This window comes from Monodon monoceros, unplaced genomic scaffold (genome assembly GCF_005190385.1).
Source record: "Monodon monoceros isolate NGI ecotype Baffin Bay Population unplaced genomic scaffold, NGI_Narwhal_1 Super_Scaffold_14, whole genome shotgun sequence".
Classification (NCBI taxonomy): Eukaryota; Metazoa; Chordata; class Mammalia; order Artiodactyla; family Monodontidae; genus Monodon; species Monodon monoceros.
The window spans coordinates 7,044,670-7,061,145 of NW_021703770.1; the positions used below are offsets into that span (position 1 = coordinate 7,044,670).

General features: G+C 34.2%; 1 protein-coding gene across 13 annotated transcripts in view; it reads right to left on the minus strand.

Moving 5' to 3' along the window:
* PHF20L1 (PHD finger protein 20 like 1) overlaps positions 1 to 16,476 on the minus strand; it is an 80,210-nt gene that overhangs the window by 47,939 nt on the left and 15,795 nt on the right. For 5 of the 13 annotated variants that reach the window (XM_029222607.1, XM_029222614.1, XM_029222608.1 and 2 more), the window contains 6 exons: positions 14,264 to 14,435; positions 14,034 to 14,118; positions 10,243 to 10,331; positions 9,925 to 10,014; positions 4,879 to 5,092; positions 4,171 to 4,299 (listed from right to left, as the gene is read on the minus strand). In XM_029222607.1, the coding sequence (XP_029078440.1) occupies positions 4,171 to 4,299; positions 4,879 to 5,092; positions 9,925 to 10,014; positions 10,243 to 10,331; positions 14,034 to 14,118; positions 14,264 to 14,435 (779 nt within the window). The remainder of the gene's footprint in view (positions 1 to 4,170; positions 4,300 to 4,878; positions 5,093 to 9,924; positions 10,015 to 10,242; positions 10,332 to 14,033; positions 14,119 to 14,263; positions 14,436 to 16,476) is intronic. The other 8 variants (XM_029222619.1, XM_029222618.1, XM_029222617.1 and 5 more) reach the window with 5 other exon arrangements.

Below are 16,476 nucleotides of genomic sequence, written 5' to 3' on the forward strand. Positions count from 1 at the left end.
TCACCAATATATACCATTAATTCTGAATTTTAGAAGACAGAATATTTTATCTGGAGTATATATAATTAAATTTACAAGACATTAAAACTCTGCTTTAATTTAGAAATTACAGGCATTTACTTAGTCAAGATTCTTTGCTAAGCACCAGATAGGTACCCTCAATGGAATCAAATTTATTTGCTGCTTCTTATGGCCACCAAGCACATAAAAAGTCACCAAAAATCATTTTTGTGTCATTTCAAAGTCAGGCACACAAAACCTTGGCCTCAAAGGAAGCATGTTTAATAACTGACAAAATAATAGTAAACTTACTTCAGCAATTGTACCATTATGTTATTAAAGCTGTCTACATCATATTTAATAGGAGAAAAAAGGTGCCCCAAAATGCCACCTAACTTCGAGCTACCCTGTGGCAACATCGCTTGACTTTTTCAGGTAACAATCTCAAAGATGTTAAGTAATCTAAGTGGAAATTCAAATATTAAAATTGTATTCTCAAAGTAGTACTAGAGCCAAGTGTTAAATCAGGCAAAAGGCACCTTTCCATTATTAGATAATAAAGCTGAATATCTATCACTCAGAATTGTAATTCAAAACAGCAAAGGCTGAGAATAAAACAATGATTTTGATACAGCAATGATTGGTATTAAAACTGCTATTTGGTGCAGTTTGACATAATTCATTTTGCTCAAGTCCCACACAGTATTAAGTGTAGGTTTAAATGGAGGAAAAAAGACCCAATGTATAAGTAATTTTACAAAAATAGTTTATAAATCATAAATTCAATCCTAACTATAATAATATAACTTTTGAACACATTTTTAGATGACTAAAAAAGATGTAGCACAGGATATTTCTTTAACATTTAAAGCTGCATTCACTAGGTTTTTCTTCTCTAGCTAATATTTCTGAGGTTAAATACTACTAAAAATAAAAAGAAAAATAATTAGGAAATTAGGTTCTTCTTTTGTAGGGAACTGAGTAGAGGCCCTACTTCGAAGGGGTACTCAAAGAGGACAAATATTTGCTATTCAATCTACTAAATACACTTTACGTTTTTCGTTTCCTTTCATATAGGTGGTGGAAATACTTTTAAATCACATCAATAGATAAAATAGATCACAACCTTCAAGAATTAATTGGAGGAAAATAAATACAAATGAAATTAATTTTTGTTATTTGCAAATATGTATTAATTATCAATATATTACTTATCAATATATTACTAACAAGTCCTCATCCAAATAAGATATCTACAAACATTTTAACTGCATGTGTTATGCAGTTTTAAGAAATTATTTAAATATCAGGTAGAAGTAGAATATAAATTTTTATAAGTCCCACCCACAAAGTGATAATTTCTCAGTACTCTACTTCAGCTATAAAATAGAGTTAGTCTCTCACTGCTGATAGGAATAAACAGAACAGAGGCCAGAGCATCTGGTAATGGGGAAGACAGAGAGAGCAAAGTGGTTAAATTCATGGTCTACTTTTCATCCAGCGATTCCAAACCACAATATTCTTGCTTAGATTAAGAACCAAATATCCTGGATATTATTATCAATAACTTATTACTGGCCAATTCAAATCTCTGGGGTTTTTTAATTATTTTTTTAAATTCCTTAAGCTGTACAAACATATCTAAACTGGCTGAATGTCTAGGAACTCCTAGAACTACTACAAACAGACCATGCACTAACTGCTGTTTCTTCTCTTACTCTCTGACAACCCGTACTTTAAAATCTACTCAAATTTGCTTACAGTTTGCTTGCAACTTTGTCCCAAAGTATAAACTTTATTATCTTTGTAAAATCGTTTGTTCTAAATCAGTATGCATAAAGTATCAATAATTATCAATAAGGTACATGACAATGAAAAATAAGATTCTGGAAGAACATATATATACTATGCAACAATAATTTCAGTGTCTACTTATTTGAAAATTTTGAAGAAAGCCATTCTATTCCATTCTCTGTAGAGAAATCATGTTTGGAATCTCTGTAGGGTGTATATATGAGGAAGAAACAGAAAGAGAGTGAATAAATACATGAATTAAATTATTCCAGCTGCTGGTCCACTTATTTCCTGTTAGAACTATTTAAAAAATAAATAAAATGGTGTGCGTGGGGGGGTAATACCTCAGAGCAGGCTGAGATGCTGCCATGTTACCAGCCTATTCCTCTCAGTAGTAAAGGGACAAAAAGACAGATATAAGTGAGCTTGAGAAATTTAAAATATACCATAATTCCATAACAAAATTGCTATTTCATGTTAGTTCTCATCTCTTTTTATGGTCCACAGATGAAATTTACTGTACAGAGGCAAGCCAGAGTTTCAATCATAAAAGACAATCTTAAAATATCTATTATCTTTTTGCATGGTATAGTTGTAACATGAAATCAGAAATAGATGCAGAGATGAACTATTAAAAAAACTAACATACATCTTCTGAGTAAATAAAGGGAAAAGATCATAACAGTTTCACATTCGTAAAATCTTATGCCTTTCTACTGTTGCCCAAGCTATTACTTGTTGACTTGAGATTCCCAAGAGGAAGTGAAGACAAAGTCCCTCCACAGAAGGCACAGGGTGTTACTAAAGCAACCAGTATTAGAACTTCCTTGAGGTACGTGGTAAACTGGTTTCCCCCCCACTACTGTCTTTTCAAGGCCAAGCGGAAATACTGCATCATTGTGGATTGAGCTGTTTTCTTACTTCTTTAAATGGTGAGCTTGAACTTCTCAGTAAGACACATGTAAGAGTATACTGACTGAAACTAAAATCAGATTATCCAGATTGTAGGAAAAACCATGATGCTGGGAAACTGGCAGTTGTAGCGTCAGTGTCACTTCCATCTTCCTTGATCTTGGCTCCCCCAATAAGGCTGTTTCAATCTTGGTATCACAGCAGTTAGAAGTACTATTCCAGAGTACAGAGCTCGGAGTTCCATTATTCTAAGTCAAAACGGAAGTCTCAAGTTGCCATCATAATAATCACTAAGATAACATTTTGGCTTTCTCCAAAGCTAATAGTTTCTAAGGAAAAGGTGGAATGGGAATGGGTAAATTGATTTGAAATATTTCCTGTCCTGGGGCCAAATATATCCTTTATCAGAGAAAGGCACGAAAATAATATCAACAATGGAAAGACTAAATATTCTCACTTGTTGAAACCAATTATAATTACTTAGATGAATACTGTAATAAAACAGTGGCTCTAAAGAACCCTCAGCTGCAAAGTCATCTTTCAGTGGGCTTACACTCTTTAGAAAATGGTCAAAATGTTTAATTTACATTTATTCTTGGGTCTGACAATGAAACCATGCTTTTTCAAGTTACTTAAAAGAATGTCAACAAAGATTTACATAGCTTTATTAGGCCAAAGGCACAAAAAATCATTTGTCCTTAAAATAAGAGCATATGACTGAATATTAATTAAAATATTTTACCTCCCCTTTTATAACATATACTCAGAAAAATTAAATATATTCACAATTTCTTTTAAAGATTAGAATCATTAGGCTGAATGGAACTGTGGGTCTTAGTATGACTGGCCCCTTCTTCTGTAAACACTAACCAGGCTAGAATTTCCAGTGCTTTTCATCATTCTAGTATTCTACTTCCTAATTACAACAAGGCATAGAGAAATAAGTCCAAATTCTAGAGACCAACCTGAGGATAAGAATAGAAATTTTTAAAACGTATAGAAGTACTTTTACATTGGGCATAACAAATTTGGGAGCTGAATTTAATTCAGTATTCATCTTCCCAACCATATATGGTACCATCTTTAATGAGACCAGTCAAGAGTAAGAATGTGTAATATTTAGAACCTCAGACATTATGTCACCACAAGTTGACAAAAGCGTGTAATTCAATCCTTAGAGAAACTACTCCTGCCATGCAGGTGATTTTAAAACTATGGAATTTTGTAACATTGGATCCTCACAACATCCCTGTGAGGTAGGTAGAAAATATGTGATACTTTTCACATTTCCAACAGAAAAAGCCCCTGGTGTTGAAAGGGATGACCTTGAAGAAACAAAGCAACTGTCTTTCTCATTAACCAGTTAGCTTCACTAAACCAATAGATACATTTTCCTTTATTAAAAACAAACTACTATAAAATCAAACCCTCCATTTCCCCCCAAAAAGAATCATTGTAGTTTACCAGTAATCTTGTTAAGTCGAGCTCTCTTTGCCTGAAATGAGTTGCCTTGATTATTTTTCCTCTTGTTTGATAATGTGCTCTCTGGCTGTGGAAAGACCATCTTTGGAACGTTCTCTACATGAAGTCCTACTTTTAATAGAATATATATATGAGAGTTTATCTAGAATCCAAAGTTAAAACACAGGAATATTTTTAAAATGGCAAAATAATACAAAAGATCTGCACTTAATTTTTTCAATCTAGTGCTTGACACAACTTTAAAAAACACAAATCTCTCTAGACCAATATATTAGAAATAAAAAAACTACTAAGCAGTTACGCTTTAGGAAAGGAATGACTTACTGCTTTTTCTGTATTATGTATTGAAATGCATGCAGAAACATTTTAAAGGCTAAAGAAAACAAAACAAACAAACAAAAAAACCCACACAAAAGAAATCCCAAAACCTACTTGGTAGAAGTTACAAATCAAATTCTCAATGCATTTCTATTCAAGAATACTGAGGGTAACCATTATCAAGCACCCATATTAGGCCATTAATCTTCAGATCTGTAAGATGCTAAAAAACTTAACCATCATATTATGCTAGGAAAAAAATCCTAATAATTTCAATACATGTTCAAATTACAGGCAGCCAAAGGATTTGACTTATTCACTATGTGAGTTCACCACTGCCATAGGGAATGAATGTAAGAACATATTTTGTACCAAATGTTTCACTAGATGTGGGCAGATCTTCCTTCTTCTCAACTTCTGGTGTGGCTATGGAAGCTGAAGTTTCTTCCTTTTTTGAAGGTACTTTAAACCATTTTCTCTCCTCTTTCTCCTTCTCTTTATTGCTGTTAGCGCTAGTCCGAGGTCTGTTCCCTGTTTTATTCTTGGCTGCAGCTGCAGCAGCCGCTTTGACTAAAGCTATCCAATCCTCCAAAGGAAAAACACAAAACACGTGAAGCATGAAAAATTAATTAAAATTCAATGATACTAATGAATAAAAGCATGTATCACATTTTCAAAGCTATTTTCACTCACATGCACACAAATAAAAAAAGCAAATTAACTACATTTACAAGGTAGATCATCAACATGGTAGATTATCAAATTTAACAATCTAATCGGTTACATGATCTTACATAAAATGGGAAAATATTCAATATCAAATACTCTTTTGATGGAATAAAATCTAAAATATAAGAAAACCTATGACAAATGTGGAATATTACATGACATTCTACCTTGGTAACTTTAGGGTTTAAACGTTGAATTATGGTTCTTCTCTATAATGCAACAGATCATAAAAGTAATAAGAAAAAAAAGCTTATGTTGTAATTCTGCAAAGATTAAAAGAAACGTACAGTCAGCCCGCCCTATCCTTGGGTTCTGCAGGCGTGTATTCAACCAACTGCGGATCAAAAATAGTTGGGAAAAAGAATTCCAGAAAGTTCCAAAAAGCAAAACTTGAATTTGCCATGCTCTGGCAACTATTTACATAGCATTTACACTGTATTTACAACTATTTACATAGCTTTTACCTTGTATTAGGTATTGTAAGTAATCTAGAGATGACTTGGGTGCATGTGAATAGGTTATATGCAATATTGTGCCATTTTATAAAAGGGACTTGAGCATCTACAGACTTTGGTATCCATGAGGGTCCTGGAACCAATCTCCTGCAGATAATGAGGGACGACTGTATTACCACCGAGCAAATTACTATTCCTTATTAGGAAGAATGTATCACCCAAGGTAAGGTCAATTTCATAGAAATCAAAGTATGATTTTATTATTTTTTAAAGCTTTTAAAGTTTGGATACCTATTTATCACAACAGCTTAATATTACTAGTAAAAAAAAAAAAGAGCTACTTGACTTGACCAAGGTAAAGTACACACTGTCAGACTCCAGTTTAATTTCCCTCCCTCTACAATTTCCTGAATCTGTATTAGTTACCATTCTTCTGAGATGCAAATATTTATATTTCCTGTGATAATTTTTTTAGTTCGTGGCTAAATAATTTTTACTGTTTTACTTTTAACTAAAAACACTTATTGTAATAATTATGGAAAGATGTAAAGAAGTGGTACTAACATGTAAATTTTCACAATCAAAAACTCTTTTAAAACAAATATTTATAATATCTCTACAGAGTTAATCTTCAACTGATGACTGATGCCACTAAGCTGTCAAATAGACCACCGATTCAGACTCAACCAAAATGTGGAATACGTTAAATTCTTAGTCCAAGCAACTAAAAACAATTTCACAACATCAAATGCATTTAATTCATGGGTTACATTAACAAACATAGGCCATTAAGCAATTCAAGTTGATGACTCCTCAGTCTTGAAAATATATGGTAGAGACAATAAGCCATTAAAAGCAAACATACAAAATCTGTCTCTCCCCCATGACTGAAATGAACTGAAAACATCATGCGATGTTCCACCTAACACATTCATTCACCAATTTTCTATTGGATACCCTATTACATATACCAGGAAACACGCTAAGCTAATAAAAGATGCTAGATGAAAACCCCAGGAACCCACTGGCCTGGAGTGACCACATCTTTGCTCCTGCCTGGAAGACACTCAATATCCAGATTTCCCCGTATTTTAAACTACATCCCCAATGCATGTCTTATTAGAAAATGAATTATGACAAAGTTGTGAAATAAATTTTTTTTTTTTTTGAGGTACGCGGGCCTCTCACTGTTGTGGCCTCTCCTGCCACGGAGCACAGGCTCTGGACGCGCAGGCTCAGCAGCCATGGCTCACAGGCCCAGCCGCTCCAGGGCACGTGGGATCTTCCCGGACCGGGGCACGAACCCGTGTCCCCTGCATCGGCAGGCGGACTCTCAACCACTGTGCCATCAGGGAAGCCCCGTGAAATAAAATTTATATCTCTAGTTTGTAAAACCAAAGAACACCAGATGCACCAGTATTGTCCAATCCAAGTTTTACTTAGAACCACCTCCTTTTTCAGTCCTGCCCATAACGAACTGACAGGCAAATAAAATTAACTATAAGACAATGTGACAGGAGAGACAGTAGAGAATAAACAAAATATTACAGGAGAACAACAAAATTTTGCCTGAAGAGAAAGACTAGTGGAAGGCTTCAGGGAAAACGATAAATGATTTGAACCCTAAAGTAGGAATTTGCTAGGGAAAAAGGCAAAGAACAAGAAATGGACACTCCAAGCAAAAGGAAAACCATTAAACAAAGGGGTGGCAAAGTGTACACTAATAAGAAAGAGGGGTTTAAGGTCAAGGAACAATCTGGGTGACTTAAGTATCATGGCTAAGTTGAGCCTTGAGACTAACATTTAAGTAGAAGGAAAAAAGCAACACCAATGAAAACAACTTATAGAGTGCCATCAACAAAGCAGAAAGAAAAACAGGAGTAAGTACAACAGGCAAGCAAAGGAAAGTGATAATTCAGCAGAGATCATATGTTTGCAGTCTTATTAAGAACAGGGCATTTAATTCTGGGTTCCACATTGCAAGGAAAACTTTAAGTTGTTAAGAGAAATGCTAAAAGATGCCGGGGATAAATTCCAAGCCCAGTTGTTTTCTCTCTCCAATAAAGAGAAAACTAGAAGAAAGAGATTCATGCTGTACTCTTTAAAAGTGAAATTAGATAAAACAGTTCTTGATCACATGACTTGTTAATCAGGGAATCGCTGCAGTTGCGTGATTAAAGAATTCTCCCATTATTTTGTTCTTCCATTTTTTAATTGGAAAGATTCACTATCAAAAAGAACTCGTGTAGGGACTCTGGAGATCCAGTGGTTAAGCCTTTGCCTTCCAATGCAGGGGGTGTGGGTTTGATCCCTGGTCGGAAGCTAAGATCCCACATGCCTCGGGGCCAAAAAACCAAAACATAAAACAGAGGCACTATTGTAACAAATTCAATAAAGACTTTAAAAATGGTCCACATCAAAAAAATCTTTTAAATAAATAAATAACTGGTGTGATCCTTCCATGAATGAGAACTAAAGATATGTTTCAAAGTTTCCTGTAGATAACACAGAGCACTGCACTATAATGAACACTATAATGAAATCAGATATGAGTTCAGTCACTCTGCACACTATGGTTGAGTGAAATTTTAGATAAGTCATTCTCTAAATTCTGAATTCCTCAACTGTGAAATAGAAATATCAGCTATACCTATGTCAAAGGATTTGCTATAAGAATCCAATAAAACAATGTATACAAAAAATGTTCTAAAAATGGCAAAGGATCTTATGAGCCAATCTTTAACACTAGTGAGTTACAGTGTAAATTTTATATCAGCTCACTCTCAAGAAGAAAAATAGGTGAGAAGAAGCTACAGAAAGTTTAAAGAACATTTCCACACTGCATTTATTTGTTTCCTTATCCTTTGCTGGTTTAATAAAAGAAATTTTACTGTAGAGTTTTATAAAGGAATTCTCAAAGGACTCAAAATTTAGATGATAATATGCAAAGTGGGATTCTCTTAGCACGGCCCAAACAACACCTGGTTTATTAAGACATTCAAAAAATAAGAACAGTTTATAAAAAACAATTCTACAAATGTTTTGAATATGCTCGTAATTAAAAACTATGAAGAAAATATAAAATTAAAGGAAATATACTACTAATATTTTCTTCTCGAGTTTGTACTTGACATTGATTTTAATGTTAAATACATCATGGTGTGACTAGAATACTAATTAAAAATAAACATCCAATACAACCAAAAAATTAATTTTTACAACTTATTATTTTACCACGAACCAAACTGGCTCAATGCCTCTTTGGAAAAAATAAAGTTTCAAGGTTAGTGCCATCTCATAAACATTTGAATGACTAGAATGACAAAATAATAGTTTTAAAGCAAAAAAAAAAAAAATTGAGAATTTTAATTAAACAGGTACTAACTTCCCAATGTTTAAATCAATCTTTCCATGCAGTAACCAAGGAATCACACCACTGAATGCTTAAGAGAACATTTTATTTATACATACAAGTAAGAAGACACAAAGCAATTTCACGATCAAAAGCATTTCCATTTTAAATGGCATTTCCACATTAATTGGGGGAAAAAAAAACTCTGCTAGCTGATGATTTCAAAATTATATTTTTGAAAACCGCATCACTTAAAACACTCACGCACTTCTCAGAAAACATCAAAAATAATTTTTTTAACTGTGATAGTCTACGTTCTAGACTACTAAATATATACACTTGACTGGAACTGACCATGTGATTTCAGTACAGTTCAGTATGATATTTTTTACTGCATGGTATGCAATAAATATGTAGCATATTTCCATATTAGACATTTTTATAGATCACTTTCAATTTCTTAAAATTAATTGTAGGTCCAGGTGCTGAAAATCCCAAATAACAGCAGAACATAAAAGAAAATATTTTAAATTTCTACCGGCACCTTTTCTTTCCAGTATTTCAGGAAACATAATCAACCATAATGGAATTATGGTTTTAACTTCATCCCAGATTCTCCTTCAAATGCTTACCGTTCATTCTTGCTTTGAGCAGTGGCAAAGCATGTAATACACTGCTTACAACATATAACTCAGAAAGCCCTACCTGAAACAGCCTACAGAGTGTCAGGTAAGCGCCTTTTGAAAGAAGATTAACAACTATGATTTACAGAAGAAAAGAAGAAGATAAGAAACTCAATATAAAATTTTATATTAAAAATTAACTTTCTAAATGATACTATATACCAGGAAAAACAAAACAAAATTAAAAAAAGGCACTTACCTCACTTCCCATAGACTGGTTACACGATCCAGCTGGGTCGATAGGACAACACCAGCTTAGTGGATGCTGGGATTTCACCTGGAACAGAAACTAGTGACCTATAACTTTAGCAGGTCTAAAACCAAAGAAGCAAAAATCAAGTGTATAATTTATTTTACATTCTAAGCTTCTCTTTCTTGCTGCTATTTGGGGCTATCAGCACATAATCCTACAATTAGTTCACTTTAAAATATATATATGTCTGTATATATATATTTTGATCAGTCACCATTCAAGAAAACATCCCTGTGGGTAGCTAGGAATGCTGAACACTCTTACCTGCCCCTTAGCATCCTCGGGCATGGCTTTAATGTGCATTCTCTTTAAACAACGAATAACTCCATCATAAAACTGAACTGTGAAAGTTCCTGAAATAGGAGCGAGTCAGCATCATTAGAAAACATAATTCAACCTCACAGCAACACATGATATAGAACAAGTAATGCCCTGACAGAAATAAACACCCTATGATTGCAATAACTGCAAACACACACCCCTGCTAAGGACCCCACCAAGTTTACTGAGTTTATTGTCTCTTCCCCTATAAAAATAACTTTGACTTCCCTTATAAAGTACACTAATTAAATCTTGATAAGTTAGTTGCATGTAATTTTGATTTTTACTGGAGGATTTTTAAATTTATAACAATTTAAGTATATGTTTAAATAACATATCAGGTATGTTATACCTGAAGAAAATAAAATCATTAATTATAAAAATGTATAATATTTCTAAGAATCATCATTTGCTCTCTTTGAAAGCTTCTAAATAATGGAGAGAAAGATCTGCTATAGGGAAAAAATCATTTTCTCAGGAAAGGATTATTCCTTTGCAAGATTAATTAACTGGCAAACAAGAATTATAGATTCACAGGCTTTTCAGCTAGAAAATACACATGTCATCTGCATAGCAGTCTTCCTGTGCAGATAAGAACACTGACTTCCAGGGAGGCGAAATGCTGCATCCAATGACAGCTAAGCAGCAGCACAGCCGTTAACTAAAAACCCTGATTCCCCTGTCTTTCCCACTGAACCATTCTGCTTTTAGGACTCAATATTCTGTTTACATGGCTATTTCAAAGCATATTCACTTTTTGTTACAGACTCCATGCTTTCAAGTCTTTTACAGTACTATCAGAAAATATATCAGTTACGTAGATTTTATACTTATGGAAATTCCAATGTTTTTCTATCATTTCCTATACAAATGAGGGCAGAGTGCCACTTCAAGTAAACAGATACTTGACCTTTACGAATGAGGTATAAACAATTGGCGCCAAAGCCAATAAATCTACGCACAAGGATCTTTCTTTTCTTTGTAATTTGAATAACACCATTGATTTCATATCTTTCTATAATTAGCATAATGTACAAATCACAGATATAAAGATCTAAACCCAAGTTATGAAAACAACTGATGAACTGAATAGCAAGAATGTGAAGAATCTGGAAAGACTGTGAGAATGCCAAACCACACGAACCCCTTACACCCCAACGTGCTTGCCCCTGTCCTCCTCTCCTCCACAGGGCACTGCCGACAGCAGCAGGCTCTTCACTACGCAGACCGTGCATTCATCTCTCCCTGCCGTTGCTCACACTGCTTCAGCTGCTGTGATGCTGTCCTCCTTCCTAACTCCAGCCCACTCTTCAAGGATCAGCTCTTCAAATCCCACCCATAATATGAAAACTTCCCTGACCACTCCAATCTACACTGATTTGCCCCTTCTCTTCAACTTCTCTAAGACATACTACATATACCTAAATGTTCACATTTGTTAGTTTTGTTTAGCTTTTGTAGTGAACAGAAAACTCTTTGAGGGCTTCCTTTTTCTTTCTTTTTTCTTTTCAGGGGGGGCGGGGGGATAGTGGCAGGCGGCGGGGGAGGCTCATCCACCATGTGGGACATACAGAAAAATGACCAAATTAATACTTCCCATGGAAATTTTTTAAAAACAAGTTACATCTGCCAATATTTCACTAAGGGCTTACTCAAAACTACTGCTGAAATGGCAGAGGCTGCAATCAGTAACATCACTCTTCCACTGATGTAAGCTTAAATTTCTATATAACATGCCCATGAACAAACAGGATAGAATAAAAAATGAAGGTGGTTTGTTTTTGTGTATGTTGTATGTGTGTATGCATATACTTGTAAAAGAAGCTTTAAGCATAGAAGAAAGGTCCCAAAGCGCACACATTTAAACAAATCTCTCCTAATGATAAGAGAGAGCATTGTTTAATTTTGCTTTGCTTTGTTCCATTTTGGGTAGATCCTATTAACCTACAAAGCTGATTCAATACTTCTTTTCCTTCCAAAAACTGTTACTGACTGCCTACTCTGTGCTGGGCTCTGGACTAGACACTTGGGGAGCCAGTGTGAGTTAAGACACGGGAATAAGAGCTCCATAACACAGCTCTCCAGAAGTTTAAGTGAACAGTGATTTAAAGGCCCCACTAGAAAAGAAGTAACCTGCAAACTTAATAACTGAGATGTCCCTCAGGTGACCAGTAATAAACTCATAGCCATATTTGTTATTTCAATTAGGTAAACCAATGAGTTGGACCTTGGCTTTTGTAAAGTTACATTATCATTTCTAGCTAGACAACTATGATTTACTTTTTTACACCTAACATTTTTAAATATATGTCTTTTTAAATGTTTTCCTCTTCTATCTTCTCTTACCTCAATTTTTCTCATTTTTTGTTAGTTTAAATTCTCAGCTTAAATCCCTTCCATGGTTCCCATCACCTCCAAGTAAAACTCAAATTCTTTAGGAAGACTACAAGATACTTCATATGCCAATCCTTGCTTCTCTCTCCCACCTCTTCTGCTATTCTACAACCTTTAAAGGAATCCTTCATTCCAGTCACATCAAAGATTTGCAGTTCCTTAAAAATGGCATGCCTTTATACTATTCTTTTGCATACACCATTTCTTCTGACAGAAAAACCTTTTCATCCGTCCTTTTCTAGATAACTTGTGTGGCTTTCAAGATGCAGTTTAAAGTAAGTATCCCCTTACTTAGGTTAAATGCCCTTCTTGCAAAGAAGTTGTCACTCAATGTGTTTTTTTCTTTTCTTTTTTTTTCGGCCATGCCATGTGGCTTGTGGGATCTTAGTTCCCCGACCAGGGATTGAACCCAGGCCCTCGGCAGTGAAAGTGCTGAGTCCTAACCACTGGACCACCTGGGAATTCCCTCAATGTGTTTCTTTAGTAAAAAGAATGAATGAGTGGTCGAGTTTAAGAAATAACTAATAGAAAACTAATGTATTTTGGAAAATATACTTACAAGTATTTCACGACTGTTTTAAATGAGATTTTAAACAAGAAATTTAAAAAATAAAATAGTTAAGTATATTTCCAATAATAATTTAATGCCCTTCTAAATTAATGCCTTTCTAAATTAATCTACAATTTTTAAAATTCATTACCTGTCCAACAGGTTCTCTCATTTTATGCCACACTAACACACCTGATTTCTGTGGTACTTTCAACATTTCTGATAAGTTCAGTAACTTTTGCTCGGTAGTAATATTAGATACCACAAAAGGCTATTTAATTCTCAATTATCTACAGAAATCAAGAAAAAAAGAGCAGGGAGAAAACTGCAATAAAGGAAATCCTCAAATTGATAAGTTCTATACTCTTTCCTCAGAAAACTGTACTGTTTCACTTCCAAGTTGAACTGATTTGAATTTTCCTATATCTTTAGCACTCAGGTTGAGATCTTCATAAAATAACTTAGCCAATAAACTGGAAACAGAGAAGTAGAAATAAAATGCATATAATATAAGCCTGTCAACTGAAAGCTGAAAATTTTTAAGCAACTATTTACCTCTATTAATTTAGTCTATTTAGGCAGTATATTATGTATCATCTTATTCTATACAATATATAACATATTGAATGCCCCTAAAAAAGAGTATTATTAGAAGATTCATTAGGTAAAGTATAAAACAAAGAGACGCAACAGCTATATGTAACAATTTCATACATTAATTAAAATTAGAAATATAGTTAAATTTTACTATAAATCCCATTTTAATTCTCAGATCATTCCAAACACATACCTTCTTTGTTAATCGCCTCAATCTTGGCAGGGTAATAGCGACAGTCTGTCCAACGAGCCAGAACTTCTTCTCCGGCTTTAAAATCCTATTTTAAACAACTTTTAAGATCAATACCATGTATAATAAATAAGCACTTCCTTAATAAAAAACAAGCTTTTGTAAAATTTAACAGAATTCCTTTAAAAAATACATCATTACATATCTGGCAAACAGAAAAGCTTGCTACTTACAAAGAAGTCTTCCTCGTCTTTTAGCCCTTCTTTTCTTAATGCAGGTCTCTCAAGGGGTCTCAACCTATTGCTATCCCAGTAAATCCACTCATCATAACGATGACTCCAGCGCTCAAAATGGACCAACATCTTGCCCTCCTCATAGTCGATTTTTTCAATTCGTGATGGATACCTCAAAAATAAAAAGAGCCTTCATATCAAAAGAAAATTCTTACATTTGTTTATACAAAGTATTAACTGAAATACTGCTTACTATTACAACCATAAACAAAACAATATGGATCCATATATTTAAACTACTGACCAACAAAGTTTGCTTTATTCTTTGTCTTTTCTTTTTAATGATTGTTCTTAAGACCTAATGAAATAGTCTGATACACTCCCAGTGGAAATATAAATTATATAATTTAGAATATAAATTGTGCTGTCTTGGGAAATAATTTGGTAACATGTATCAAGTGCCTTAAACATATCCCTCCTTTTTGACCAAATAATTCCAATTCTGGAACTATATACACAAAACATTTATAATAACAGAAAGTAGAAATCATATGATTAAGAAAACTGAAGACTGTCTATAAATATACAAACAATGGTATATCCACTGAATGGAATATTATATAGACTTTAAATGTAATGCTTACAAACGATTTATAATGTAGGAAAATGTAAAAAAGTAGTACTATGTTCACTAGAATTATAAGTATAGAAAATAAATTTGTCTAGCAAAAAATATCAACATGTACATTTATCTCTATATGGCAAAAAAAAGTACTTTCTCTTTTCTGTTTTTCTACACTTTCCAATATTTTATAATGAGCATCAATGACGGTAGGGAAAGCTCAAACCTTCAATTTAAAAATATAAAAATAACATCACATTGTTCTGTCTTCATGTGTGCTGATTCTCTTATGATGAATTCCAAAATAAAAATTAGCTAACTTGAAACTTTTAACACAAACAAGGCCTCTTCAAAAAAAAAAAAAAAATAGGCCTCTTCATTCCTAATGTACTGTATTAAATGTTCACAGTGACTCAAAGGTTTTTTAAAAGTAACATTAAATAACATTCAGAATTCAACAGCAGCACATGGTAGATGATTCAGCCATAGAGTTTATCTCATACTTTTGCTGGTTTTTGATAAATCTCAATTTTTTATTTTCCCTGTGGAATAAATGTAAATTTATATTGTTAACATAAATTTAAATATAAAGCACAACAGACCTCACGTAACTTTGAAATCTAGGCACCGATTACTACCTGCTTCACATATCCCTCATGCTGTTCAAGGCTTTTTATGCGTCTCCAGGGCCCTGAATTGTTCTCTGGTATAGCTTCTTTCCTTACTTCAGTCTAAGGAACTGAACTGTTTGGAGTTTCCTCAAACACAACAACGCGCTGTCAAACGTCTGTGCTTTTGTACCTTCTGTTCTTTCTGCCTGGACCTAAGCTGCCCTTCCCTTCCTCTGTATGCTCATCATTCAAGACTTGGTTTAACATGTAGTCACTTGTGTGAAGACTTCCCCAGCTCCCCGCCCCCTGATGCTCTCACTTGCACCCGTCTCATCATAATCATCTCTGTTCACGTTCCTAAACTGTGTGCTGTGGAGCATTTACAGCCCTTGAGACATTAATACGTGTGACACAAAAAAAGGGTCCCGTGGTCAAATAAGCTAGGAAAATACTGGATTAAATAAACTGTTTTCTTTACTGAAAGACTTCTTGGTCCTGCCAATAAGACAGAAATAAAGCATGCACTATTATCAAACCATGTCACCCTTTCATCACAAAGTATTTATGAACATTTCCTGAGAGAGTAGAGGTCTAAGGAACATGATGTTAGCAACTACTCTGGCCTGTGAGTTTCGGGGACTGAGTCACGGCCACCTTTGTACCCCCAGCATCTTCACAGTGACAGACACACACTGGCTACTCAGGGAATGCTCGGCATGAAGAAGAAGTGACGTTAAAGAAAGAAAATCTGCACATTTCTTCAGAACTAAGAAGGCTGTCGATCCAATTATAACCTTATGTTAGATCTTAAGACTTTTTGAGGGAATAGGTGTGGGTAAGGAAACGTTTTGTCCAAGAAAAGCATGAAAACAAGAAAACCTAGGGGATTAATATACTCCCTGAGGTGGATATGCCGATTCCACTCACTTAGAATCAGTGCCGTAATGCTTGTTTTTTGCAGTGTTGCTTTGTTTTTGCTG